This window comes from Ictidomys tridecemlineatus, chromosome 15 (assembly GCF_052094955.1).
Source record: "Ictidomys tridecemlineatus isolate mIctTri1 chromosome 15, mIctTri1.hap1, whole genome shotgun sequence".
Classification (NCBI taxonomy): Eukaryota; Metazoa; Chordata; class Mammalia; order Rodentia; family Sciuridae; genus Ictidomys; species Ictidomys tridecemlineatus.
In genome coordinates, this window is record NC_135491.1 from 6,347,209 (window position 1) to 6,373,144 (window position 25,936).

At 51.3% G+C, this 25,936-nt stretch overlaps 2 protein-coding genes across 12 annotated transcripts in view; one reads left to right on the plus strand and one right to left on the minus strand.

Moving 5' to 3' along the window:
* Il4i1 (interleukin 4 induced 1) overlaps positions 1-15,208 on the plus strand; it is a 38,601-nt gene extending 23,393 nt beyond the window's left edge. For 2 of the 11 annotated variants that reach the window (XM_078031601.1, XM_078031598.1), the window contains 8 exons: positions 1,428-1,556; positions 3,944-4,140; positions 8,713-8,951; positions 10,279-10,391; positions 11,087-11,288; positions 12,915-12,983; positions 13,289-13,425; positions 13,806-15,208. In XM_078031601.1, the coding sequence (XP_077887727.1) occupies positions 4,062-4,140; positions 8,713-8,951; positions 10,279-10,391; positions 11,087-11,288; positions 12,915-12,983; positions 13,289-13,425; positions 13,806-15,192 (2,226 nt within the window). In that variant the 5' untranslated portion in view covers positions 1,428-1,556; positions 3,944-4,061 and the 3' untranslated portion in view covers positions 15,193-15,208. The other 9 variants (XM_078031602.1, XM_078031599.1, XM_078031608.1 and 6 more) reach the window with 7 other exon arrangements.
* A 247-nt stretch (positions 15,209-15,455) lies between these two features.
* Tbc1d17 (TBC1 domain family member 17) lies at positions 15,456-25,845 on the minus strand. The gene is made up of 17 exons (XM_005336710.5): positions 25,618-25,845; positions 25,137-25,235; positions 24,913-24,987; positions 22,373-22,496; positions 21,520-21,727; positions 20,882-20,993; positions 20,635-20,796; positions 19,934-20,062; positions 19,748-19,851; positions 19,287-19,381; positions 18,721-18,837; positions 18,544-18,644; positions 18,358-18,457; positions 16,853-16,950; positions 16,597-16,713; positions 16,155-16,241; positions 15,456-16,075 (listed from the first exon to the last, which is right to left on the minus strand). Exons 1-17 carry the CDS (start codon positions 25,636-25,638, stop codon positions 15,878-15,880), a joined length of 1,947 nt encoding a protein of 648 aa, XP_005336767.1. The 5' UTR covers positions 25,639-25,845; the 3' UTR covers positions 15,456-15,877.
* Positions 25,846-25,936: the final 91 nt, after the last annotated feature.

A 25,936-nucleotide genomic window follows, 5' to 3' on the forward strand; every position in this document is an offset into this window, starting at 1 on the left:
AGAGGTGAAGCTCTAGAGTGTGGGTTTGTATGGGAGGGCACTTTGCAGGTAAAGCCCCATTGCCTCAGACCCCCATGGGCTCAAGTGATCTCAAGTACTTGAGTCTCATTCTTCTGGGGGATGGAGAATCTGGCCCTTTGGCTTTCCAGAGTCTGTTCAACACTAAGCTGGGCCACATATTTTGGAGATTTATGGCCCAGTTTCCAGAAGTTTTCCAAAGTTGAGGTCATGAGTGATTATTTCCTTGGACTATCTGTGATTATTTCCTTGGACTATCTTTGGCACTAAAGAACAAGAGTTTAGGGGTGGGGTTGTGGCTCAGTGGTAGAGTGCTTGCCTCATATGTGAGGCACTGGGTTCAATTCTTAGCACTGCATATAAATAGATAAATGAAGTCTATCAACAACTTAAAAAAAAAAATTAAATACCAAGAGTTTAGTTCCAGCAGAAGCCATAGGAGAGGAAGCAGAATGAACTAGAGGAGAGGAGCCCTGACTGCCCTAGTGGCTTTTCCCTAAAAGCTCTGCCAGCTAACTGTCCTTTTTCTGCTGTGGACCTTTTTGCCTGTCTGATCCCTTTGCCCAAAGGAAGTCCTCAATTTCCCCTAGAAAACAAAAAAAAACTGCTTGTTTCACTGTGTTCATTCCTTCATTATCCATTTTTGGAACATGTGCTTTACACCAGTTCTGATCTAGCAATGTAGTTAGGAAATGGAGCAATGTTTCTCTGCCCATCACTGGCAAGAGCCATTCAGTTGTGAAGAGAAAAAACTATTTTGAGCAAACGTTTCATGTGTGTGTGTTTAATATCCCTGTCACTGCCAGGCCCAGTAACGTACACCTGTAATCCCAGCAACTCTGGAGGCTGAGGCAGGAGAATCACAAGCTCATGGCCAGCCTCAGAAGTTTAGAAAGACGCTAAGCAACTGAGGAGACCCTATCTCAAATGAATTTTTGCTAAGACTGAGTGAAGTAGTAAAGGGCCACTGGGTTTAACCCCCAGTACAAAAAAATATATAACATTCTTATTTCTTTGCATATTAAACAAGGGTAAGGCTTAATTACTTTTATAGTTGGGTTTTTGTGTGTGTGCAGGTGGGGGTGCGGGCAGGAGGGATTTTGTGCCTTGTACCTCATGTACTACTTCGGAGCTATACTCTCAGCTTTCTTGTATTTAAAAAATAAAAAACAAATTGGAGTTCTAATATTTTCTTCTCACACCCTGGAGGACCTTGGGCACCCCACTTTGAAGAACACAAGCAAGATAAATATGGATCACTGTGCATAGTTCTCTGGATCCATAGGGAAATGGCCCCAGCAGGCCTTGGGGAGTCAGGGAGGGTCCCCAAGAACAAACAGGATTAGCACTCTACTGGGGCCTCCCTTAGCATGATGGCTTCATTATAACTGCAGTTTGTCCCTTTTCAGGAAGAAAACAGGCAGATGTGCTTCCTTGCCAGTCCAGCATTTGGCCCCTCCTCTTAAGTTCCTCTTCATTAACTATTATGAAGACAACAAACAGGTGGTGACTAGATTTGGAATCCAAGGCTTTTAAAGGTGATTCTCAAAAGCTCTCCCTGCATTCCTTTACCCTGTTAGGGATGACCCTCACCTTACAGCCCAGACCCTTCCCCTAGATGATGTCCTTAAACCATCAGGCTCAGCTTGCATGGGAAAGGTCAGATTTTTAAAACAGGTATAAGTTTCCAGAAGAAGAGTAGCCTTGGACCCCTGTGGAAGGTTGGGAATAGATGGTTCCCTGGCAGTGGCAAGCTGATAGTGTCTTAACAGTAAGTCTTGGGAGTGGGGAAGCCTAAAGGCAGTAGATGCCAGTTTGCATGGTGTGTTTCCTCACACCACAGCTGACTTCTAGCTGTCCACATGAGGTTGGTGAACACAGATTTGAGAGCGGACACACACCAATTCAGAAAATACATTCACTTCATGAGCATGTGTAATAGGGTAAAACATAACTCAAATATGAAGAGGTGGTGCACGCCTGTAATCCCAGCAACTCTGGAGGAAGTTGGGTTTCCTGGAATGGAGCTCAGTGGTAGACTGCCCCTGGGTTTAATCCCTAGGTACTGTAAAAAATAATAATATTTATTAAATTGTAGGTATCTTTTTAAGACTGAGTTACTTAAAAAACAAAACCCTGAAAATTTAAATCAGCTCTTGTGAATCTGATGGAGCTAGGTCCAGCATGCCACTGCTTCTAAATTTTAGGGAACCCAAAAATTAAGAGCTTTAAAAAAAAAAAAAATCTGGGGCTGGGGGTTGTGGCTCAGCAGTAGAGTGCTTGCCCAGCACATGCGAGGCCCTGGGTTCGATCCTCAGCAACACACAGAAATAAATGAATAAAGATATTGTGTCCAACTTAAAAAAAAAAAAAAAAAAATCTGCCCTTGCCAGTCATGGTAGTGCATGCTGCCTATAAATCCAGCAGCTCGTGAGGCTGAGGCAGGAGAATTTTGAGTTCAAACCCAGCCCCAGCAAGTTAGGGAGGCCCTAAGCAACTCAGCAAGACCCTGCCTCTAAATATAAAAAAGGACTGGGATGTGTCTTAGTGGTTAAGTGCCCCGGGGTTCAATCCCAGGTACAAAAAAAAAAAGTCCAGCAGTTTGGGAAGCTGAGGCAAAAGGATTGCAAGTTCAAAGCCAGCAAGTTCATCAACTTAGTAAGACCCTGTCTTCAATTTAAGACAAGAGGTGGGGGTGGGGGTGGTGGTGGCTGGAGATGTAGATTGTTGGTTCAAACCCTAGTACCCAAAAAATTTTTTTAAAAAATTAAGTCTGCCCTCATAACCTCAGGGACAGTGGCTCTCTATGCAATTTCTCCAAGAGTGAAATCCCTCACCCTGGGAGCCAGGTCTGCTTCTGGGACACCAGCCAGCCCCTGCAAACCCCCCTACTCCCCATAGGCCAAAATAACTCGAGCTTCCCCAGACTTGTCCCACAGCACTACACACCTGGTCTCTTCAGTGACTTATCTGGGTACCCCTAATCCCATTTCACCTCAAGACACCATCTGCCTCAACCTCCATGAATACCAAAAGGTTTTCCTGTGGCAGCAACCAGACCTGCACAGCCTTGCTAGCACTTCACCTGGTCCCCAAGGACCCCATCACAATCCCTGGTTCTAAAAAACCACCAAATCCACAAAACCAAAAGTGACAGACACTCATCACTCAAATGTACTTGTGAACTCCAATTTGATCTTGATTCAAACAAAAATTGTGAGACAATTGAGAAAATATGAACATTGGTTTAGTGATACTAAAGAATTACTGCAATTTTAAAATGTGATAGTGGTATTATAGTTTTAAAAAAAAAAAAAGTAAGTTCTTGTTGGGTTGTGCACACCTGAAATTCCCATGGCTTGGGAAGCTGAGGCAGGAGGATTGCTAGTTCAAAGTCATCCTCAACAAATTAGTGAGGCCCTAAGCAACTCAGTGAGACCCTGGATCTAAATAAAATATTTTTAAAGGGCTGGGATGTGATTCAGTGGTTAAGTGCCCTTGGATTCAATCTCAAGTAATTTCCTATCTTTTAGATGAGAGAATGGCAAACTATGGCCCTGTTACTGTGAATAAAGCTTTTCTGGAACATAGCCACACCCTCACTTATATATTGGTTTGAATATGGGTACATTGAAACAGAGACATGTGAATTAGAATACATAAATAAAAAGTAAAAAAAAAAATGTGGCCTGTAAAACCTAAAATATTTACTGGAAAAGTTTGCCTTTCCCTGTTTTAGACAAATATCCTGAAGTGTTTATTTATAAAACAACATTTGGGATTTGCTTCAAAATAATCCAGTTTGGGAAGGAATAAAATGTAATTAGAAACCAAGGCTATGAGATGGTAGAAGCACTTGGCTTCATCATCCTAGTGTGTCTGTTTTTATATATGTTGAAAAGTTTCCATGATAACACACTTTTAGGAAAGAAAGTCTGCCCTCCCACAGCCTCCCAACTACTCTAACCCACACCAGGACCTGGCATCTCTGACCCAACAAGGGCAGCACGACAAAGCCACTGCCATTCGTTCCAGTTCTGCATATGTCTGATGATGACTTCTGTCCCAGGCTAACCAGAAAGGCCATGGGCACTGAGAAAGCCCCCCACAGCCGGCCATGCAGTGAGTGCCCCCTCCCCCTGCATCTGGGGTCCAGGGGTGTTCTGGAAACTGGGGAGGGAGGGACAGGAGGGCTCTGTGGGAAGAGAACCCCTTTCTGAGGGTCAGGCAAAATATCAGGGGCCTTTGGTAAGTTTGTTCTTTGCTCCCTGTGCCCCCTGCATCCAGGGCTTGGACCCATGACTTTTCCCTGGGTAATCCCTGTTCCTCTGTGACTTTGGAGTGCTTTGTTGCTTTTTCAGTGCTGGAAAGGAATCCAGGATTTCATGCATGCTAAACAAGCTCTCTGAGCTACACCCATCCCTTTGTTTGTTTGTTTGTTTGTTTTTGAGACACAACCTCACAAAGCTACCTAGGCTGCCCCCAAACTTGGATCCTCATGCCTTATCCTTCCGAGTAGCTGGGATTACAAGCCTGGCTTGGGGAAAATTTGAATGTTGACCACTCAGGGTCTTCAGATAGACTCAGAGAAAAGCTTACAAAATGTCAGGCAGTAGCCCAGTCCCTGGGATGTCTGCATGGTCACTATCAGCATTCCCTGCCCTGTTGGGCCACAGAGACCTCCAGTGGGGCCAGAGCCAGGTCTTTGGCTGCTGTGAATATGACCTAAATCCCATTAGAACTATCATTATGATTCTGGAAGTAAACCTAAACCACCTGGTACGCTTTTTCCCCCTAAAGACCGTTTCTACCTAGAAGGATTAAAGTTGTTTTCTTGAAATTCCATCTTAAATTCCAGGATTTCCCAAAACTAAGGAAGCAAACAGATAATTAGTGTGGCCCTCTCTCAGTACCACCCCACCTCTCACCCTGTTGTCTGACCTTGGCCATCTGTCTGGGCATCCTGTCCTGTCTCCTGCCCACACCTAGGACACCAAGCCTAACCTCTACTACTCTTCTTTGTGGCCCATACCTCCCTGATTCCACCCTCACTTTACCCATTTCCCTTGGGAACACTTGGTGGTGTCCAGAGACATTTTTGGTTGTTGCACTGTAGTGGAGGATAGGGTGCTATAGCATCTAGTGGGTAGAGGAACCAATCAGCAGCCTGCAGTGCACAAAGCAGCTCCACCCAAGATTATCTGGCCCCTAATGTCAATAGTGCCAAACTAAAGAGACCCTACCCTGACGCATAAATCTGAGCCAGGTGTGGTGGCATATGCCCTTAATCCCAGCAGCTTTGGAGGCTGAGGCAGGTGGATTGCAAGTTTGAGACCAGCCTCAGCAACTTAGCAAGGCCTTGTCTCTAAATAAATAAATAAATAGGACAGGAGAATATAGTTCAGTGGTAGAGTGCCCCTGGATTCAATTGTCAGTACCAATGAGGCTAGGGAAAAAAAAGATACAAAAAATAAAAAGTGCTGTGGATGTGGCTAGGTGTTAAAGTGCCCCTGGGTTCAATCCCCAGAACCAAAAAACAACAACAACAAATAATAATAATCTGAGCTTGTTCTAGCAGAAGCAGTTGAGAACACAAGCCTGCAGCCAGGCTGCACACACATAAAATGCAGGCTCATCACTCTAGCTAGTGACTTGGCTGGGCCCCAGTTTTCTTCACTGTAAAAGGTATTTAGCCTACAGTTAAATACTACTAAACAGTAGCTGCTATCAGTAGCTCAGGATTTACAATGCTTTATGCAGTAGGACCCTACCCTCCATTTATGCCCCCCTCCTGCTCCCTAGATTCTGCCAGGTAAGGGGGAGCAATGAACAGAGTAGCCCATTGCCAGAAGGATAAGGGGGGTTCACTCACCCACCCTGGGGACCCAAACACCTGCCCTTATGTGTGTTAGTAACCCTTGGCTCTGCCACCTCCACCCTTTCATGGTGGTTCCTAGTTCCTTTAACTGGTGTAGGATGTGATGAGGATATGGAGGCCCAGGGTCTTCAGGTCAGGAGCCAGGCTAGCAAGGATTGAGGAATCCCCAGTGCAACTGCTCCCACTGTTGAACCTTGGGCAAGTCTTTCCCCTTTGAGCCTTGTGGTCCTCCTTGCAGTGTTTGAGCCTCAATTTCCTCATCTGTCAAATACAGGCCTTGTAAGGATCACAGTGCATGTAAAGTCCTGAGCATAGGGTAACCCAAGTGGAGACTGCAGTGGGACAGGTCCCTTAGTCTCTTGTTGCTGTTCATGCTGACTTGAGCTTTTTTTTCTTTTTTTTTTTTTTTAAATATTTTCTTAGTTGTGATGGACACAATACCTTTATTTTATTTATTTTTATGTGGTACCAGAAATCAAACCCAGTGCCTCACACAGGCTAGGCAAGCACTCTACCAGTGATCCACAACCCTGGCCCCTGACTTGAGCTTTTTCTATCAGCATTCAGGATCTGTCCAGCTCACCGATTTTGCCTCTTGGTGACTCCTCCCCAACGCCTTCATCAATTTCTCTGACTCACTCCTATGCACCCAGTCCTCCTGTGTACCCACATCCTCCTTTGATTTACTGCAGAATTTCCCAGCCTACTCTTTCTTGGTAATGCCCCCACCCTAGCTAGAGAACCAGCTGACTCTGACTTTTCTCCTCAGCCACTCCTCCCTCTCTCTAATCCCTGATTGCTTCTTCACCATTGGTTTAGGGACTTAAGTGTAGAGACTCAAGAGATAAACCTGTAATCCCAACAGCTCAGGAGGCTGAGGCAGGAAGATTGGAAATTCAGGGGCTGGGGATGTGGCTCAAGCGGCAGCGCGCTCGCCTGGCATGCGTGCAGCTCGGGTTAGATCCTCAGCACCACATACCAACAAAGATGTTGTGTCTGCCGAGAACTAAAAAATAAATATTAAAAAATTTCTCTCTCTCTCTCTCTCCTCTCTCACTCTCTCTTTAAAAAAAAAAAAAGATTGGAAATTCAAAGCCAGCCTCAGCAAAAAAAAAAAAAAAAAAATGAGGGGCCAAGCATGTCAGTGAGACCCTGTCTCTAAATAAAGTACAAAATAGGGCCGGGGATGTGACTCAGTGGTCGAGTACCCCTGAGTTCAATCCCCGGTACCAGAAAAAGAAAAAAAGAGGCTCAGAGATGACTCCAAGTCACCTGGTCTCACTGCTGCCTGACATGAAGACCTTGTGGCAAAGAACAAAGGTAGAGGCTCCTGGAAGCCATTTCTTCAAGGTGCCACCCCACACTGTGGCCTGCACGGAGTACATGGTAATTCTCAAGGCAGGAATGGAAAGGAGGGGCAAGCATTCACCTGCTAGGTGGCCACTTAGGAAGCCCCAATGTCCCTGCAGCCACAGTAGCTGACCAAAGGGGCAGGTTCTAGTCTAATCAAGATGCTGTCTATAGGATCTTACCAGGATGCACCCCATCCCATTATACTGTAACAGCCCCCACTTGACAGCAGCACATAGGGACCATAGAGAGGGCAAGACCCTGGGGGCTGTGGCTGTGGCTCAAGCGGTAGCGCGCTCGCCTGGCATGCGTGCGGCCCGGGTTCGATCCTCAGCACCACATACCAACAAAGATGTTGTGTCCGCCAAAAAACTAAAAAATAAATATTAAAAAAAATAGTTTAAAAAAAAAAAGAGAGGGCAAGACCCTGCTCAAAGGGTGGCAGGCACTGGATCCAGGACCAAGGCAGGCTGACCTAGAGCCCACAGTCTGCCCACTGCACTGCTGCCTGAGAGAACACTGCTGTTCTCATTCCATAGAGGGGAAATTAAGGCTGGAATGGTATACGGGAAGGGAAATGGAGCCAGCAGGGGCCCTGCAGGCACAGCCATAGCTAACAGAGGGAAGGACTCAGGAGAAAGGAGGTCTGGCCCAGGCACATGAAGCCCCAAGACAAGAAACCCTTGGTCCCCCTGCCCCAAGAGTCCAGGAGCAGAGAGCACAGGGGAAGTAGAAACAGGGACCTGGTAACTAGGATGGGGCAGGCTCAGGGGGCAGTCCCCACCCTCAGCATGGTTACCTGAATACCAATTTATCAGAAAATAGAGTGAGTTACTTCCTCCCAACCCCTTTCCCCCTTGGCTGCCCCTGCAGCCTCTGTTAGCCTCTGACATCTGAGATTCCAAACAAGCAGTTTCATTTCCCCAGCCCAAAGAAAGGGGGGGGGGCAGCTAGTTTAAGAAGAGAGAGGGGCAGCAGAGCCAGCTAGTCCTCAGAGAACTGAAGGTAGAGCTACAGAGGCTGGTGTCAGGGTATGGAGAGAGGAGCCTGCAGAGACCTGGACTGAGAGGGAGAGAGGGGAGGACAAAGAGAAACAAGAGACTGTCAGATGAGAAGACAGAGAAGGAGGGCAGAGAGAAGAAACAGCGGGGAAAGGGGCAGAAACCGGGAGATAAGAGCAGAGGCAGGCAGGCAGGAGAAGGAGGGCCAAGTCAGGGGACACACAAGCTCAGAGAGAAAGACGGCTACAGGGCAAGGGCTTAGCCAGGCACTCCACAGGGAGACAGTCAGGCTTGGGAGAACACAGGTTCTGGTCACAGTGGCCCCTGCTTTTCCTCCACCCCAGACAGCATCTCCCACCTGAGAGTCATGGCCCAGTTAGGTAAGTAAGCAGGGGAGGGGCCATAGGACAAGCGGGGCAGAATCCTGCCCCCATGTGTGCACTGACCCTTTCCTCCTGTTCTCAGCCCTGCGCCTCCTCACCCTTGTGCCAATCCTCCTCAGTCTGGCAGCCTCCCTGGACTGGAAGGTGGCCTTCAGCCAGGACCCCTTTGAGAAATGCATGCAGGATCCTGACTACGAGCAGCTGCTCAAGGTGGTGACCTTGGGCCTCAATCGAACCTTGAAGCCCCAGAAAGTGATTGTAGTTGGTGCTGGCGTGGCTGGGCTGGTGGCTGCCAAGGTGCTCGGCAATGCTGGACACAAGGTGAGAAGTGCTTTTTACAGTCTCCCTGGGAGTCCTGGGTGGAGGACACCATATCCTACCTGTGTAGGCAGAGTGGTGGGGGTAGAAAGAGACCTATCCTTTCTCCTGAAACCCCTGCTCTAACACGTTTGCCCTGAGAGATCTTTGACGTGCCCAGTCCCACTCCTCAGTCTGTTTTTTTTTTTTTTTTTTTCATACTGGTACTTTCCAGTCCAGGGAGGTTGCCAGACTGAACTCAGGGGTACCCAACCACTAAGCCACATTCCCAGCCCTTTTTTGTATATTTTTTAGAGAGAGAGTCTCACTGAGTTGCTTAGTGTCTCACCATTGCAGAGGCTGGCTTTGAACTTGCAATTCTATCTCAGCCTCCCCAGCCAGTGGGATTACATACATGAGCCACTGTACCTTGCTTAAATCACTCTTTTGGTTGTTGGTTTTTTGGTTTTTGGTACTAGGGATTGAACCCAGGGGCACTTAACCACTAAGCCACATCCCCAGCCCTTTTTAATATTTTATTTAGAGACAGAGTCTCACTGAGTTGCTTAGGGCCTCACTAAATTGCTGAGCCTGGCTTTTAACTTGTGATCCTCTTGCCTCAGCCTCCCAAACCAAAGAAATTAAAGTCATGTGCCACCACTCCCAGCTACTTATCTTTTATTTTGAGATAGGGTCTTGCTAAGTTTCTTAGGGCCTTGCTAAATTGCTGAGGCTGGCCTCAAACTTGCAATCTTCCTGCCTTAGCCTCCTGAGTCACTGGGATTACAGGTCTGTACCACTGCACCCAGCTCTAAATCACTCTAAATATCAGGTGGGAGCCAGGATGGGGATTTGTGTTTGATAGAGGTAGAAACTCCAAGTGGAAGTGACACCTGAGGTCTAACCACAGTGTTCCCTATTGAAATCCAAGAATGAGAATGGGCCAGCCCAGGGAATTCTATGCATATGGGAAATCACCCTATTCCTTTCCTAAGCTGGGAAGTCCCTCTGCAATCCAGCCAGTGGCCTTCCTCATGGAAATGCCCATTTTCTGTTCTTCCCAGCTCCTCTCACCACCCATAAAGAAAGGAATCTTTCAACCAGGAAGATTGCAAGTCTGAGACCTTGTCTCAAAATAGAAAGGGCTGGGGATGTAGCTCAGTAGTAGAGCACTTCTGGGTTCAGTACCCTGTACTTGGGGCTGGGGAAAGAAGAGGAGGAGAGGAAGGAGGAAGAAAGCAATCTTCTGATCTAGATCACACCACTGTAGGATGGAGGAAGGGAGGGTCTGGCAGAGGTGGGAAGCTCAGTAGAAGGAACTGAAGGTCCCCACTTTCCCCTCATCTCTCAGGTCACCATCCTGGAAGCAGATAATAGAATTGGGGGCCGCATCCTTACCTTCCGGGACCGGAAGACAGGCTGGATTGGGGAGCTGGGAGCTATGCGCATGCCCAACTCCCACAGGTGAGGCCTGATCTGGATGCCCCCAACCCCACCTCTGTACCCAGACACAACCAGAACCCCAATTTTATCCCAGTTCTAGGCTCCAGTGTCTTCATTTGTTTTCATGGAACCCAGAGCCTCATGCATGCTAGGCAAGTGCTCTAGCAATGAGCACAGCACTCCAGTGTCTCACCCTCACACCTAGATGTCCCACACAAATTGGATCTAAATCTAATCTGCAACTTGATCTTTCTCCTAACTTCATGGTTCCCTGGCACCAGCCCTGCTGTGGTACCTGCTGCAGGACTCAGGTCATCTTATACAGCCAGAGCCCTTAGCCCAAGCCAGTACTATCCCATCCCCTTCAAGCCTCCCCAGTTCTCCCTCTCCCAACACCCTCAGGACCCCAGGCACAAGCGTGGCCACTGCCTCTGGCCCTTTCCCCATCCCTAACCTCTATCCATCCTGAACTCTGTTCCTGTTCTCAAATCAAATCTGAGCTCCAACTTCATCCCCAGGGAAAACAATCCCTGCTCCTGACCTAGTCCTCATCCTCGTTCCACCCTCAGCCTTCAACATTGTCCACATTTAATTCCCATCCCCAGCACTGATGATCCCAAGTCTACCCCAGCCTCACATCCATACACACTTCCCTCCTCCAAACCCCACTAGGACTGCCAACTCTGGCCCTCACCCAACCTCCCCCACACCCTCAGGATCCTTCAGGAGCTTTGCAAGAGCCTGGGACTCAATCTGACAAAATTTACCCAATATGATGAGAACACATGGACAGAAGTGAATGACATGAAGCTGCGGAACTACGTGGTAGAGAAGATGCCCGAGAAGCTGGGTTACAACCTGAGCTCCAAGGAGAAGAGTCATTCACCTGAAGAAATCTACCAGATGGCTCTCCACAAAGTAGGTGTCCCCATGTCCTCCTCTACCCTGACCTTCTGTGCCCCACCTTCCCAGTGGTCCCTAATCATCTCCTGCCTCTGGCTCTTGCCTTTAGCTCCCCTGCCACAAGCTTTCCCTTCCCACTGCACTCTGAATTGGACTACCTCACCTTTCTATACCTTTGACTAAAACTGATCACCCAGGTGATGTTTCCTAAATCTATTTCCTGCAACCCAGACCTGTGCCATGTCCCCTCAGCTGTATTGAGCTTAGTATCTTTCCCTAAACCCATTCGTACTCCCAGGTTTCTTCTTAATGATTCCACCAGCCCCAAGTCATGGGACAGACCCACAGGTGTTATCATCATCCACACTCCCTTCTTTCCTACCCCACTGCATGTTCCCACCTCTGTGTCCAGCCCAAGCCCAAGCCCACACCCATCCTCTTCTTGAACCCTCACCCCAGTCTCTTCCATTACCGCCCAGCCTCCTGCACCAGAAGAGTCTTTCCACTCAGAGCTAACCCTGCTCACAGCCCTCTTTGACTCCTCAGACCTTCCAGGACAAAGTCACAGTCCCTAGACTCAGGTGTCAGCTCTGAATGGCCTTACTTCCCCCAGCTCTCCAGCCTCTGCTTCTTTTCTTTTCTAAGAAATTTATGTTACCCCCAAAGTCCTCCTAGTGGTCCAGATGCACCTGCTCTTTGCTCTTCAAAGCCTGCTATGCTCATCTGTCATCCCATACCTGCACCCCCACCACACCTCTTGCTTGCTCTGCTTTCCTTCCCCACCAAGGAACTCCTGTCTATCCCTTGAGAGCCAGCTCCCCTTCAGGAGGCCTTCCAGATGCCCTTAGGGTGGACTGGCCACAACCAGGAGCTCCTTACTTGTCCATTTCCCCCATGGACAAGGGTGAGCACCAAGTCCTGGTCAGCTCTGTGACCTGACACTGATAGTACAGGGAGCCTAGGGAAATGCTAGCTGAGTGAGCGAGTGGAGAGTGAAGGGGCACATCCTTCTGTGGGGAGTTCCTGGTTGGGAGTGAAAAGCAGGTGGACAAATGAGAAGGCTGAAATCTGACCCGAGCAGCAAGGCTTCTGGTAGGAAATCGAAAGACCGAAAAGGGTGATCATTGTGTCAGGAATAGATGAGGCAGGAAGCCACAGTGCAGCAATGAAGGTAGGAGAGCACTAAGGGCAGCTGAGGCACGAGGCCATTGTTCTGTAGAACCAGGGCTGCCTTGAGAAAGGTTGACCAAGGAGCTGGTGGGAACCTGGAACACCAGGCTAAGAGGAGGGCCAGAGGGTAGTGGTCAAGAGAAAGGCTGGGGAATTACACCTTCTTAGCCATCATGTCTTGTTGGTACTGACGGCAGAGGGGACTCAATCTTCTGTCCATGCCAGCAATGATCCAGAAAGACACAGCACAACTGGCACAGACACAATCCTAGGCTGGGCTGAACAAATGAGGGGTGAGGGGAATGAACACTTAAAAGAGTACTCCTTCCCATGGTGACAACTGAGTTGCAGTGGGGGGCAATGCTGATGGTGGAGGCCTGGGGGCTTGAAGGAGTGGTGGATGTCTGGCCTTGGGCAGAACCAGGGGAACCCAGCCCTTCCTGCTGGCACCATCTGCTTATTCCCGGACAGGCCCTCAAAGAAGTCATGGTGCTGGGCTGCAGAAAGGCAATGAAGAGATTTGACAGGCTCACGCTTCTGGTGAGTGGTGGCTTCGATTTTGCTGTCAGAAATGAAGGCAAAGAGGGTGTCCACGGGGCTTTCCCAAAGAAGTAAGGAATCTGAGGCTCCAGTGTGACTGCTCCCTTCCCCTGGGGCTGGACACGCCCATTTTTTGAACCTCTTTTTCCCTCATCCATTACAAGAGGGGACCAAATCTTTAAGGTCCAGGCCATAGAAACAGGAGACCCAGCTAGGGAGAGGTTCTCAGGGAAGCAGGGACAGAGCTGACCACTGGCAGGTGCAGCATACCTGGGCCCTGATTTGGGCCTTCATTGGCCCCGCAGGAATACCTCGTTTGGGAAAGCAACCTGAGCCAGTCTGCCGTGCGGCTTCTGGGAGACGTGATGTCCAAAGACGGATTTTTCCACCTCAGCTTCACTGAGGCCTTGCGGGCGCACAGCTGTCTCAGCGACCGGCTCGGGTGAGCGTTGGATGGGTGAGGCCAACCCAACCCGAATGAGTTGGTGGAGCTGGCGTGAAGGGCCCGGTCTGCAGGGGTGAAGGAATGGGCTAAAGGATTGGAGAGGCCAGTCCCTCTGGTCTGGTCCCGCTTACCTGGGCAACAGAGGTCCTCCAGAGGACCTGGTAAGAAAGGTTCCTGCAGAAGGGTGTAACCCAGAGAAGAGGTGTGGTTTTGGGTCATATATCCTCTACTCTGCAGGCCTCCTGCCCTTGAGGTCCACAGAGGGGTGGGGAGGATGAGGGGGATGACAGGGGTGCCAATAGGAGCAAGTAACGCACCGGGGCCTGCGCTGAGGAAGCCCGCTGTAAATATCCACTCACGCTTATGCCTGACCACAGGTACAGCCGCATCGTGGGCGGCTGGGACCTGCTGCCGCGTGCGCTATTGAGCTCGCTGTCGGGGCCAGTGCTCCTGAACGCTCCAGTCATAGCGATAACTCAGAGCATGCAAGAAGTGCGCGTGCACATTGCGACCTCGCACACGTCGCGGAATCCGAAGGCACTGACAGCAGATGTAGTGTTACTGACTGCAAGCGGGCCCGCGCTGCAGCGTATCACCTTCTCACCGCCGCTGTCGCGCAAGCGACAGGAGGCGCTGCGCCAACTACACTATGTGCCGGCCACCAAAGTGTTCCTAAACTTCCGTCGGGCCTTCTGGCGTGACGAGCGTATTGAAGGCGGCCATTCGAACACCGATCGCCCATCGCGTCAGATATTCTACCCAGCACCAGATGAGGGCGCGCTGCTGCTGGCCTCCTACACGTGGGCAGACTCCGCGGCTGTGTTCTCTGGCCTTAGCCCGAATGATGCGATGCGCTTGGCACTCAACGATTTGGCGACGCTGCACGGGCCGCTTGTGTACCGGCTCTGGGACGGCAGCGGTGTCGTTAAGCGCTGGGAGGATGACCCACATAGCCAGGGTGGCTTCGTGGTGCAGCCGCCTTTTCTCTGGCAAACTGACCAGGACGATGGGCAGGACTTCGACTGGGTGGTCCCCTACGGCCGCATCTACTTCGCCGGGGAGCACACTGCCCACCCACATGGCTGGGTGGAGACGGCCGTCAAGTCGGCTCTGCGGGTCGCCATAAAAATCAACACCCGGGAATGGCCTGGGCGTGTGGATAAGGGCAAAGAAGGGCATGTGGAGATGCATGTAGTAAGGATCCACGAGGGGCACGTGGAGGGGCATGTGGAGGGGCACGTGGACCACGAAGGGCACGTGGACCACGAAGGGCACGTGGACCACGAGCACCACATAGACCAGGGGCACCACGTGGATCACGAGCACCACGTGGACCAGGAGCACCACGTGGACCACGAGCACCACGTGGACCAGGAGCACCACGTGGACCAGGAGCACCATGTGGACCACGAGCACCACGTGGACCAGCAGGAGCAGGAGCAGCCGCAGCCGCAGCCGCAGCCTCAGCAGCAGCCGCCGCCGCCGCCGCCTCCGCCGCAGCCACAGCCACAGCCGCCGCCGCCGCAGCCACAGCCACAGCCGCCGCCACAGCCACAGCAGCAGCAGCGCGTGGACCAGCAGGAGCCTCGTGAGCTGCACGTGGTCCATGAGACACACGTGGATGTGGTCCACGAGAGGCAGGGAGATGTCCAGGAGGAAGCCAGCTATCCCCCGTGCAGAGAGGGAAAAGGAGAACCCACCCATGGTGCAGCCCCTCAGCTCCCATCTGTCCAGCACACCGACCACCTTAGCGGCTTGAATTAAAGTATTTTCAGAAAAAGTCATGTGATTCAGCCCCGTCCCTGCTCAGTTGCTTCCCCAGTTTGCCTGGACAAGAGCTACTAGCCCTGCAGTTCAAAGGGAAGGGGCTGATCCTGGAGCCCCAGAAGCTGTCCCTAGCTTCTTCCTTGACGGGGGTGGGGGTGGGGTTCTATGGGGGAAGGGGACAGGACAGACAATGCACTACTAGTGTTACAGTGCTCCCCACCCAACCAGGTCTGTGACAACAGAAAATCTATGACTTCCAGTGGGCTAAACAAGTTTAGTTTATTTTTTTTCACATGAGCAGCAGCTGGTGGGCAGGGTACCAGTGTGCAGCTCTGCAGGCCCCTCACTGCCATTACATCCGGAGGTGCCTGCTGCTGTGGCCCTGAACACCTCATCTTCCACTTTTCCAGAAGCCCTGCCTCCACATGCCCTACGGGAACCACCTCTTATGTCTCATTGGCCAAGTCCCAGGTCAGGTGGTCAGGCTTGGGCTCTGCACAGGGGCCACATGCCACCACCTCCCCATCCTGGCCATAATGCCAAGTGAAGTGAGAAATGTCAGTTTAATGAAACCAGCTTATCAGGAGTGCAGCGGGCAGCAGCCCTCCTCACAGGTCCCTCCCTTAGCCCCCAGAGGCCTGGGGCAGATACAGCGCCCGTGCAGGCCACTGGTCAATATACGTTAGGAGTCTGGGCCGTCTTCCTCCTCTGGCAGGATCTCTAGGCTGCTGTCAGGTTGTGGGGCTGTGTCCCCTGGAGGCGGCGGGGCAGGCGGGGCCCGTGTAGGTGATAGTGGCAGTGGGGACACCAGGGGCGAGGGGCTGCGGGGCTCTGAGAGTGGCACCAGACCCAAAACCTCCTGCACGTTGTGGGGCAGTTCCTAGGGGCGTGGAGGCAAAAAGTCAGTGGTGAGCCAGCAGAAGAGCTGGGAGACCACTGTGGGGAGAGCCAGGACTCACCCGGCAGGCAGTCAGTTGCCGGTAGAGGGCCTCGGCACGAGTCAGCACGTCTTCCACGCTCAGCTTCATGGTCAGCTCGTTAATGTGCTGTGGGGAGGGAGTGGGTCAAGCACTACTCTACGCACCTGCCTGCTGGGGAATGGAGGGAAGATAAGGATGACCCTGTAGGGGCTCAGAGCAGGGCTGTGGAGTCAGGGAGTCAGGCTTCTCAGTCCTACAGTAATCATTCCCATTGCTCACTGCTGGCCAGATATATTGTAAAATGAAGGGGCGGGGCATGTCCCCATTCACCTGTTCCGTGGGTACAATGCTAGGAGGCAGGCATAGGAGAAAGGAGAGAACAGCAGATCCACCCTGACAGTGTTCACAGCCAACCATCCATTCAATAGTCCAACTGTTGCACAGGCAAGGCATTGCCAGGGATGACAGGGGGAGCCCTCACCTTAAGGATCTCGTTGGAGCCAAAGCCAGACAGCATGAGGGTGTCCCGCTCCATGTCCAGGATGGCGCAGGCTACTAGCAGGTGCAGATTGGGACCGGGAAGCCCTGTCCACAGCACCTGGGGGTGCCAGAAGGAACCTCTGCCTGAAGTCCTACCCAAGTCTGCTCCATTCAGGTTTGCCCATCTCCCTCCAACCTTCCAGCCCCTCCCACTTCTCCTTCCTCTTCAGTCCTCCCACCAGAACTGGCTGGCCCACCTCCCACAGCCGAAGGATATCCGGGAAAGGGAATTCTCTCTTGAACCAGATGAGTAGCCACCGGAAGCAGAAGCAGAGAGAACCAGAGTCCTGGGAGTCTGGGGGAGGACAATGCATGACTCAGCTTCACCCAGAGCAGGTGCCCTATAATAAGCAAATTCAAAACCCAATTCCCCCCAAACTCAAAACCAATTCCAAAAAAAAAAATTCACAACATGCCCAACAGCTGGACAAAGCCTCTGAGTAGTCCTGGTTGTCAGGCCCTCCCTGGGTGCAGGCAGGTCATATGTGCAGGCTTGGGGGCTTCAGAAGCCCACTCTAGCTTTCCTACCATGCCTGCCACTCTCCAGAGGAAGTGCACTACCTCCACATCTTTCACTCTGACAAGATAAACACTCCCAAGGATAACAAAATCTTAGCCACCAGTGCTGGTGAGGGTTGTAGACACTGGCCCCTAGAAACACTGTTGGCCAAAATGTCAGCTGGGGTGATAACTTTGCAGGCAAGCGGCGATGAGGACATCAGTTCAAAAGATAGCACATAACTCTTAACAACTGAGGAGGCTGAGATGGGAGGCCAACCTAAGCAACTTATCAAGACCCTATATCAAAATAAAAACTAAAAAGAACTGGAGATGTAACTCCGAGGTAAAGCACCACTGGGTTAAATTCCCAGTGTGGAGGTGGGGGGGGGGGTTATAAAAGTTTTGGCAGTGCTGGGAATGGAACCCAGGACCTCACACATGCTAGGCAAGTGCTCCACTACTAAGCCACACCCCAGCCCAAAAGCCCTGGACATGATCAATTCCCTTTTTGAATTTTGACCTTAACATATCTTCCAGACTATTTATCCTGGTAAGAAACTGCAGATGTCCATCAGGATAAATCAGTTCCGTGTGTCTTTCAGGGAAGAGAATTCCATGCATTTAGAGGATCTCAGACGCATTCAGGCATAGACAATTCCACGCATTCAGCTGCAAAGAGGCAGCTCAGGTCCTCATGCCCCAGAAGATGAGGTGAGGTGTTTATCTCCCTCCCCCAAGAGTCTTAGAGCTTCCTCAAGGAAATATCATAAATTACCTTATCGTCATCTTTTACTTTTTTCTTCATCTGAATTTTCAGCATTTTTTATATTGAACAAACAGCTTATAGACAGCATGCAGCAGCCCCACCCAGGAGTCACAAAACCAGTTTCTGATCCTGGCCTAGGTTGAGCGGGAGCAGGATGGACAGAGATGGTAGATTCTCTGTTTCTGAAACACCCTGGGCAGACCACGCTGTAGCTGAAGTCCCTCAGGTGGAGGGAAGCATGGGGGTGGCTAGAGGATCATGGGCAATGCCAAAGCTCAGTTCCAAACTGCCATTCAGCCCTTACACTTAAGTTTCAGGATCTCTTGTTCAGATCAGCACCAAGCATCCCAGACACTTTCTGTGGCTACTAACAGAGAATCTCTGGCAAGGTCTGTGAATCCCTTGCCTACTCACCCACCAGCCCTAAGGACATACCCAGGAAGTCGCACAGTGGCTGGTCCAGCACCCTCAGGAGCAGCAGGAGTTGCCCGAGCTGCCGCTTCATGGTCTCCTGACTCTCCTCAAAGTTTCCATGCTGCAGGGAGAGGAAGGCAGGGGGTATCAGGAGCCCCCAGCCCTGACTCTCAGAGGTCTGTTTCCCACTCCTGTAGTGGGCCTTACCACAAGGTCCATGAAGCCACAGAAACACCAGAAAGCATCCACTTCACTCTGAATGACGTAGAGGATCGGGGAGAGAAGGTCACTCATGCCCTGGACGTAGCCTGGGGGGAGGGGGGCAAGGTCAGGATCTAGGGCAGAGCTCCTTCACCCCACCCCCACCCGGGGCCAGTTCCGCACCAAGATCAAAGTGGTACATGCAGTACGTGAGGAGGATGTCATGCAGGAGGCCCAGCCCTGGGTTCTCGGGGCCCTCGTAGAATTTGTTGGTCCTGTCAGTGCGGCTCACATCTCTCTCTGCAGGAACCCAGCGCAGAGTGCAAACGTAAAAAAGGTGAGGCCCCCGTTCCTCCTGGCCACCAGCACCAGCCCTGCCTCCTCTGCTCCCTGGCAGCCCCCAGCTTCAGCGCTTGCTCTGGGGCAGGAGTGGGATTGGTTCCAAAATCATCATTAACACTCCTGCTGTGAGGCACTGGGCTTCAACTCAACAGCTTACCCCATCCTGCCAGCGAAGAAACCGAGACCCAGAGAGGTAAAATCACTTGTCTAGACCTCCCAGTGACAACTGACATTTAATCCTAAAGGCTCCCCTGCCCCCATCCCTGGCCTGTCACCCCAGGCCATTTCTACCATGATTCATCCCCATTTCCCTCCCCAGATGACCTCATCCCTGCCCCAGCCCTCCTCGCTATTTCCTCTCTCCCACCCTTTCACCTCTGCACCACCCCAAAACCCAGCACACCCACCAATGAGGCTGCGGTATCCATGCAGGAGTGAGTTCCTCCGCTCCTGCTCGGGACTCACAGACTTCCACTGCAGCTTCATGCGGAAATACTCATCCCTAAGGAGTAGGGAGGGCAGAGGCTAGACCACAAAACTATTATGACTAGTGACACAGCATGGCCCAGGAATGAAGCAGCAATTCAGACTGGAGACAGACCACATGGGGATGGCAGGTCTGACTTGTTCACCACCATATCCTCTGGCATAGCACAGTGCCCAGCGTATGGCAGGCTCAAAACCAGTGTTCATGGAACAAGCCTATTGTCTACAGCATCCCTGTGAAGAGCCAGGTACCGTGCTGGCTCATGGGACATGCTGTTGATCAAGAAGCTCCAATCCACCTGGGAGACTTGGGGAGGTGGAAGCCAAAGCTTTGAAGGGCAAAACTGCCCCAAGAACACAGGGGCCATGTTTTCTCACTCACGTCTTCTTGCGCACATGGGCCTTGTGCTCCTCAGCTGAGCCTTCCCAGCTGAGGTATCCCAGGAGGAACTTCCAGGCCTCTCGTCGCAGGCTGGGGCTCAGACCCTGGGGGTAAAGTGGCAGAGGTAGTTCAGTGGATCTCCTGATGCCACCAGCCCTGCCCATCCCCGCATCCTCTGGTGCTCACCCCTGAGAAGATCCGGTTCTTCAATTCAGGGACCTGTTGTAGGCGGCCCTCAGGGCCCACGTGGAGGGCCCATTCCCCTTCTGTGACTGGGGAAGCCCGTTCCACAGCTGGCCGTGGCCCCAGTTTTACCTGCAGTACACAAGGAGGTAAGCCTGGGGCTTGCCAGATCTGGCCCTTAGCACCATCTCAGTCCACCTCCAAGGGAGCTCAGAGCCCTTCTTAGCTCAACAGACCATTAATAATCAGGGACAGAAAACAGCTCCCTCCCTGAATCAGCAGCAAGGCCACCCAAGGCAGGACAGCCCCCAGTGACAACAGCCATCGGGTGTGCTCTGTGCTTGGCACAGCCGAATGTGCTTCTGTCAGATCACTCCCCTTTGCTATTTTTTAAATTTTAGTACTGGGGTTCAAACCCAGGACAACTGAGCTACAGTCTCAGCCTTTTATTTATTTTGAGGCAGAGTCTTTCCAAGATGCCCAGGCTGGCCTTGAACTCATGATACTCTTGCCTCAGCTCCTCAAGTTGCTGACATTACAGTTGTATGCCACCATATCCAACTGAAATTACTTCTTATGCAACCCCAGAAGGGTGGTGCCACTACTGTCCCACGTTGTAAGGAGGAAATAGAGGCCCAGGAAAATTAAGTCATGTGCCCATGAAACAGCCAGAAAGTAACAAGCAGGACCCACTTGATACTTACACAGGATATGACCTCGAACCCAGGCTCAGGCTCATCATCAGGTGGTGGAGGAAGGTCAGGGGAGGAGGTCCCCTCAGGGTGTGGCTGCAGCGCTCCTCGGAAAAAGTTGGTCACTCGAGAGAAGCTGCTGAAGGTGGTGGAGTAGGGGTCCTGGAGGAAGCGCTGGGCACAGAGACAAAGATTATCACAGGTTCCATTGGGTCCTGCCCCACTCCCACCCTGCTGGCCTGGTAGAGAGGACACTCACAGACACCACGTTGGAGCTGTCCTGGTCAAAGAGCTGCAGGTGGTGAAAGGAGTTGGAGAGGGCGGAAGAGTCGTGAGGGAAGACAAGGTAGAGGCGGGAGTCCTGCGGTGAGCTGGCAGGTGGGAGGGGATGCACCGGTGATGCGCGGTGGAGACCCAGTGTCCTGGGCTGTCCAGGCACACATCTGTTCATTTCAGCATCCCAGCAGCCCTTCAGGAAGCCCTCATCTCAGGTATGTTATTGCAGGGAGAGGTCAGGGACTAGAGCTGGGCAATAAGGGTCTGCACCTCCCTGGCCAGGGTGACTCGACTCAGGGATGAGCCTGAGAGGCAGCTGTGGGATTCTGTTGGAATGTGATGGGAAGATGTTTCCATGCAGGCTGTTGCTAAGTCTGGGCTGCTAGGGGCCTCAGAGAATGACAGAAGCTCAAAGGGAAAAGAAGCAATCTCTAGCCCTGTGGGTCCCAGGGCCTGACTGAAATCCATACTACTCTTGGGCTTCTCAGTTTTGTTATGCCAGGCAATTCCTTTTCTCTTTAAGTCAGTTTGAATTGTGTCTTCTTTGCAATCTGAAGGGGTCAAGATGCAGCTGCAGAGGGCCAGGGCCTAGTCAGAGCCTAGAGCTGAAAGAAGGCTCACCTGGCCAACAGCAGGTAGCGGCTGAGGACACGCAGCAGGGCTCGGGTGCCCCCACGGTGGAAGTGCAGAGCAGGCAGCGAGCCTCCAGCCTGAGTCACCAGAACCAGGTAGGCCCAGCTGAGGCCTGGCTTGGACCGGCGTATGGACTTGAGCTCCCCCAGGCTCACCGAGAAGGCCCAGGAGCCCCGGGTGGAGCTTGGCTCTGCACCTAGGAGGACAGCACTGTGTTGGAAGCAGCATGGAAGTACAGAGGCAGCCAGGTCAGCACAGTTGTCTCCTGAGGTCCCACCAAAAGTGGTTCCCATGACCCAATCTTTTATAACTGAGCCACCTTATATTTCTTAGAGAATAAAACAATAAAATGGGAAAGAAGCCTGGTAGATATGTGCCTGTTCCAGAACCTTCTCAAGCTCCTTCAGGGAGAAGACTATATTCCTTAATCTGCTACTTGAAGTCCTTCAGGGTCTGTTCCAAATCAGATTCCTTTCTGTCTCACCTCCAACCTCCTTTTCAGTTCAGACCCCACACTCAAACCACAACACCCCCTGCACTCCTTCTTCTGGCCTTGCTGGGAAAGAAAATTTCTGAGTGTCCCTCAGAGAGGTAGGACGTGACCAACCCTGATAACCCAGTTATCAGCCCTGTTGTAGCTGATAACTGGCTGCATCTGTCACACCCACCAGCCTAGAAACCTTCAGGGGTAGGACCCAAGGGGGTGCCCAAAGCCAATCCACTCCACTCTCCTGGGACAGGAAGGTGGTGCCAGGAGGCTATTCCAACTAAGCAACAAAATCTTTGCCACTGAGGGCAAGATGTGTTCCACCTGCCTCCCAGGGACACCAGTTCAGCCTACCTTCTGTGGGTTCTGAGTGATGTGGCCGTGGCCGCACTGTGCTGATGACAGCCCAGTCAGGTTCATAGCCTGGGTCAAAGGTAGGTTCCTCCTCAGAGGTGCAGGAGTCACCCCCACTGGAGTCCTTGGGGGAGGAAAGGAGGAGAATGAGGTGCTATGGATTCAGAGTTTCCAGATCTGAGCCTAGAGTCTCTGTTAGAAGGCAGTCCATTTGAACAGGGAGTAAGACACAACAGTGGCACAGCACTCAAGCAAGGTCACCCAGCATAGCCAGGACTTGAACCCAGGTCTTCCAGTGTGTAGGGATGAATGCTACTGAGCAAGTAGCTTTGCAGTGAGACAGTGAGACAGCGAGACTGCAGTGCTTAAAGAAAGTTGCTAGCACTTAACAGGGAACTGCACTACAAAACCACCATTAGATGCCAATCACAAGCCTGGAGTATGGCTCAGTGGCAGAGCATTGGCCTAGCATGCATGAGGACCTGGGTTCCATCTCAACACCACAAAAGAAAAAAAGAGAAAGAAAGAAAGAAGATACCACTTTATACCCACCAGAATTGCTGAATTAAACAGACGATAACAAGCGCTGGCAAGGATGCAAAGAAATAAACCTGCCTATACTGCTTGTGGGAATGTAAAATGGTGCCACTGCTCTGGAAAGCAGTCTGGCAGTTCCTCAAAAGATTAAAAAATAGAGTTACCATGATGAGCCAGCAATCCATTCCTAGGTATGGGCCCCAGAGAAAGGAAAATCTATGTCCACACAAAAACTCAGACATGGACACAGCATATAATTCATAATGGCCAACAGATGGAAACTACCCAAACATCCATCAAACTGATAAAGAAGCAAAATACTGCATATCCAGGTGACATGAGGGCCAGATACTATTCAGCCTCATGAAGGAAAAGGGCCACACTACAACATGGATGGTCCTTGCAAGTATGAGTAAAAGGATTGCATGATTCCATTTACAGGAAACATCTCAAACAGGCAAAGTCAAACAAAGAAAATAGATCTGTGGAAGGCCACCTGCCCATGAGCTAAGCATCCCCTCTCAACCTTGAGTAAAGGGGATGTTGATCTGGCATTACACACCATGCGCTGTGCAAAGCAAGTGGCCTTTACCTTCACTGGGCAAAGAAGTTTGCTTCAGCTCTGGACTTGAGCCAATGGGATTGAACAACCTCCCATTTGAAACCTTATCCCCTGCCTTATTTGATGAAGAACATTATATTGAACCTCCTTTCTGTGTCCCCCTCATAAAAATAAAGAGATTCCAGGTGCACACTCTTTTCCAGTGCTCTCTCCAGTGTGGAAGCTGACTTTTAAGGTCAGAGAGCAGTCCCGCTCTCGATATGAAAATTACTTCTGTGTCCTGTGCTTTTTCACCATTTTCTTAGCTTAATGTTGCAGCCAGCTCATCTCGTCAGCACGGGTCATTGGCGAGATAGATCCACAATTACAAGCGGCTATGCACAGACAACAGGGAGTGACCACCAGGAGGCATACTGTTTCTTTGGGGAATGCCAAAATGTTTTCAACTTAGTGATGATGGTGAACACATTGGACTACGTGCTTTTATTTTTTTTAAATTTGTTCTAATTAGTTAGAACTACATGCTTTAAATTTTTTACTTTATGGGCTGAGGAACAGAGCTTGCCTAGCATGTGTGAGGCACTGGGGTTTGAGCCTCAGCACCATATAAAAATAAATTAATTAATTTCTTACTGTATATTAAAGTGTTATGGGGCTGGGGTTGTGGCTCGAGGTAGATCGCTTGCCTGGCATGAGTGAGGAACTGGGTTCGATCCTCAGGACCACGTAAAGCAAAAATAAAGACATTGTGTCCACCTATATGTAAAAAATAAGTATTTCAAAAAAAGTGTTATGGTGAATTATATCTCAACAGTGAAAAAAAATTGTTTACTCACAGATTTGTTATGAAACTAACAAAATCCCCACTATGGGGGCTGGTACACAATAAGAGCCATAGATGGTGGGTGCTCTTAATGGTGCCAGCTCAGGGGCTGCTGCACAGATTCTGTGAAATGGTGCAGACAAGGGCTGTGCTGAGGGCTAAGTAGAGTGAAAGCCAGTAGTGCTGGTGATAACCCGTGAAAGACAGGAAAGGGACAAAGTATGTAAGAACTGAGGGGAGGGGAGAAGTGGATAAGAAGCCTCAGTGAGCTGTTCTCTACCATGATGGCAGACTACACCCAAGAAATGTCATACCCCTTCAAGCAACTGGAATGCACAGGCTCAGCTCTCCCATCCCACTCTGGCAAGGCTCACCCAAGGAGCAAAGGGTACAGGAGCAGGTGTCCTCACAGCCATGAATCTTATGGTCCCCATCCCCTTCCCTTGAATGGGCATTTTCAGCCCATTTCACAAAGAGGAACAGTGGAGCAGAGAGTTCCTAGTTCTCAGCCAGGCTCACACATGCCCCCACAGGTGTCTAGGATGGTCCCAGGTCCCTCAATGCCTCTGCTACTCAGACCTAGAAAAGAGTAAGAAGCGGGATTCGATGGAACCCTACCTTCTTGGAAAAGAGGATTTGGGTGGAATCTCCAGCCTCCTCTACTGGAGCCCAGTGCAGAAGGACGTCATTGTCCTGGGGTAAATGAAGAGGAATTAGTGGGCTCTCCAAACCACCTCAAAGCTTTCAGTGCAGTTTCCCAAATAATGCAGTCACCACCCTCACTCAGCCTTCCACACCCTACCACCCCTGCCTTCTGAAGGCCCTGCTTTCTTCCAGCCCACCTTCTCCACGACACGGATGACGCCAGCGATGAGCGAGTCCGGGTCCTGATGCTTTTTGGCGCTGGTGTGCAGGTACACACCTCCCTTCTCAAACACCACCTGCCGGCCACAACCAGGGAGGGTAAAACCCCGCCAGGGCGGGCTCGTGAAGGGGCGGCACCGGAAGGGAGCCAATGGGAGCGGGCCTGGGCGGAGCTAGTCCCAGGGGCGGGGCCTGGGGCTTTGCAGAAGGGATAGGGAGGGTGTGACCAAACCTGAAGACCAGACCCGCGTTCCGGCGTGGGTGCGCATTCCAAAGAGGGCGGGGCTAAAAGGCAGGGTGTCCCTCCGGACAGGCAAGCGAAGGGTGACAGCGCGTTTACCAAGGAATGGTGTTTGCTAAGGCTTTGCCTGGTTCCCATAAACCCTGCACAGCCAGTGGACTACCGAAAGGGGGAGGTTTGTATAGACAGAAGCGAAGGAATGGGTTCTGAGTACTTACCCTGTAGCCGGATCCCTCCATAGTTGCCACAGAGGCCCCACTGTCCCAGCTTCCTTCTTTTCCGGGTCAGTGTGGTGTCACATCCGGAAAGGACACTCCCCCTCAATTCCAGATGGTGGTAGCGCCCTTACCATTCTAAAGCAGGAGTGGGTGAGACCACTTTTCAGAATGGGGTAGTTGAACTTGAACTGCAAGGGTTCGAGTCACAAGGCATAGACGTTGGAGGTGGAGCTGTCAGAGGGTGCGCAGGCGCAGCGACTCCGCTCTCGCCACGGAGTAAACAAGTGGGAGGGTCCAAGAGCTCCGCCCCCCCTAGCTC

What these genes read in the sequence shown, in the direction of transcription:
- Tbc1d17 (XM_005336710.5), bottom strand. Translation starts at nt 25,638, where the DNA reads ATGGAGGGATCCGGCTACAGG. An exon ending in GCCACTGTGCGACTTCCTGG is followed by an intron (nt 16,951 to 18,357) that starts GTATGTCCTTAG and finishes GTCCTCCCCCAG; the next exon opens with ACTCCCAGGACTCTGGTTCT. An exon ending in GCTCCAACGAGATCCTTAAG is followed by an intron (nt 16,242 to 16,596) that starts GTGAGGGCTCCC and finishes CCCTCCCCACAG; the next exon opens with CACATTAACGAGCTGACCAT.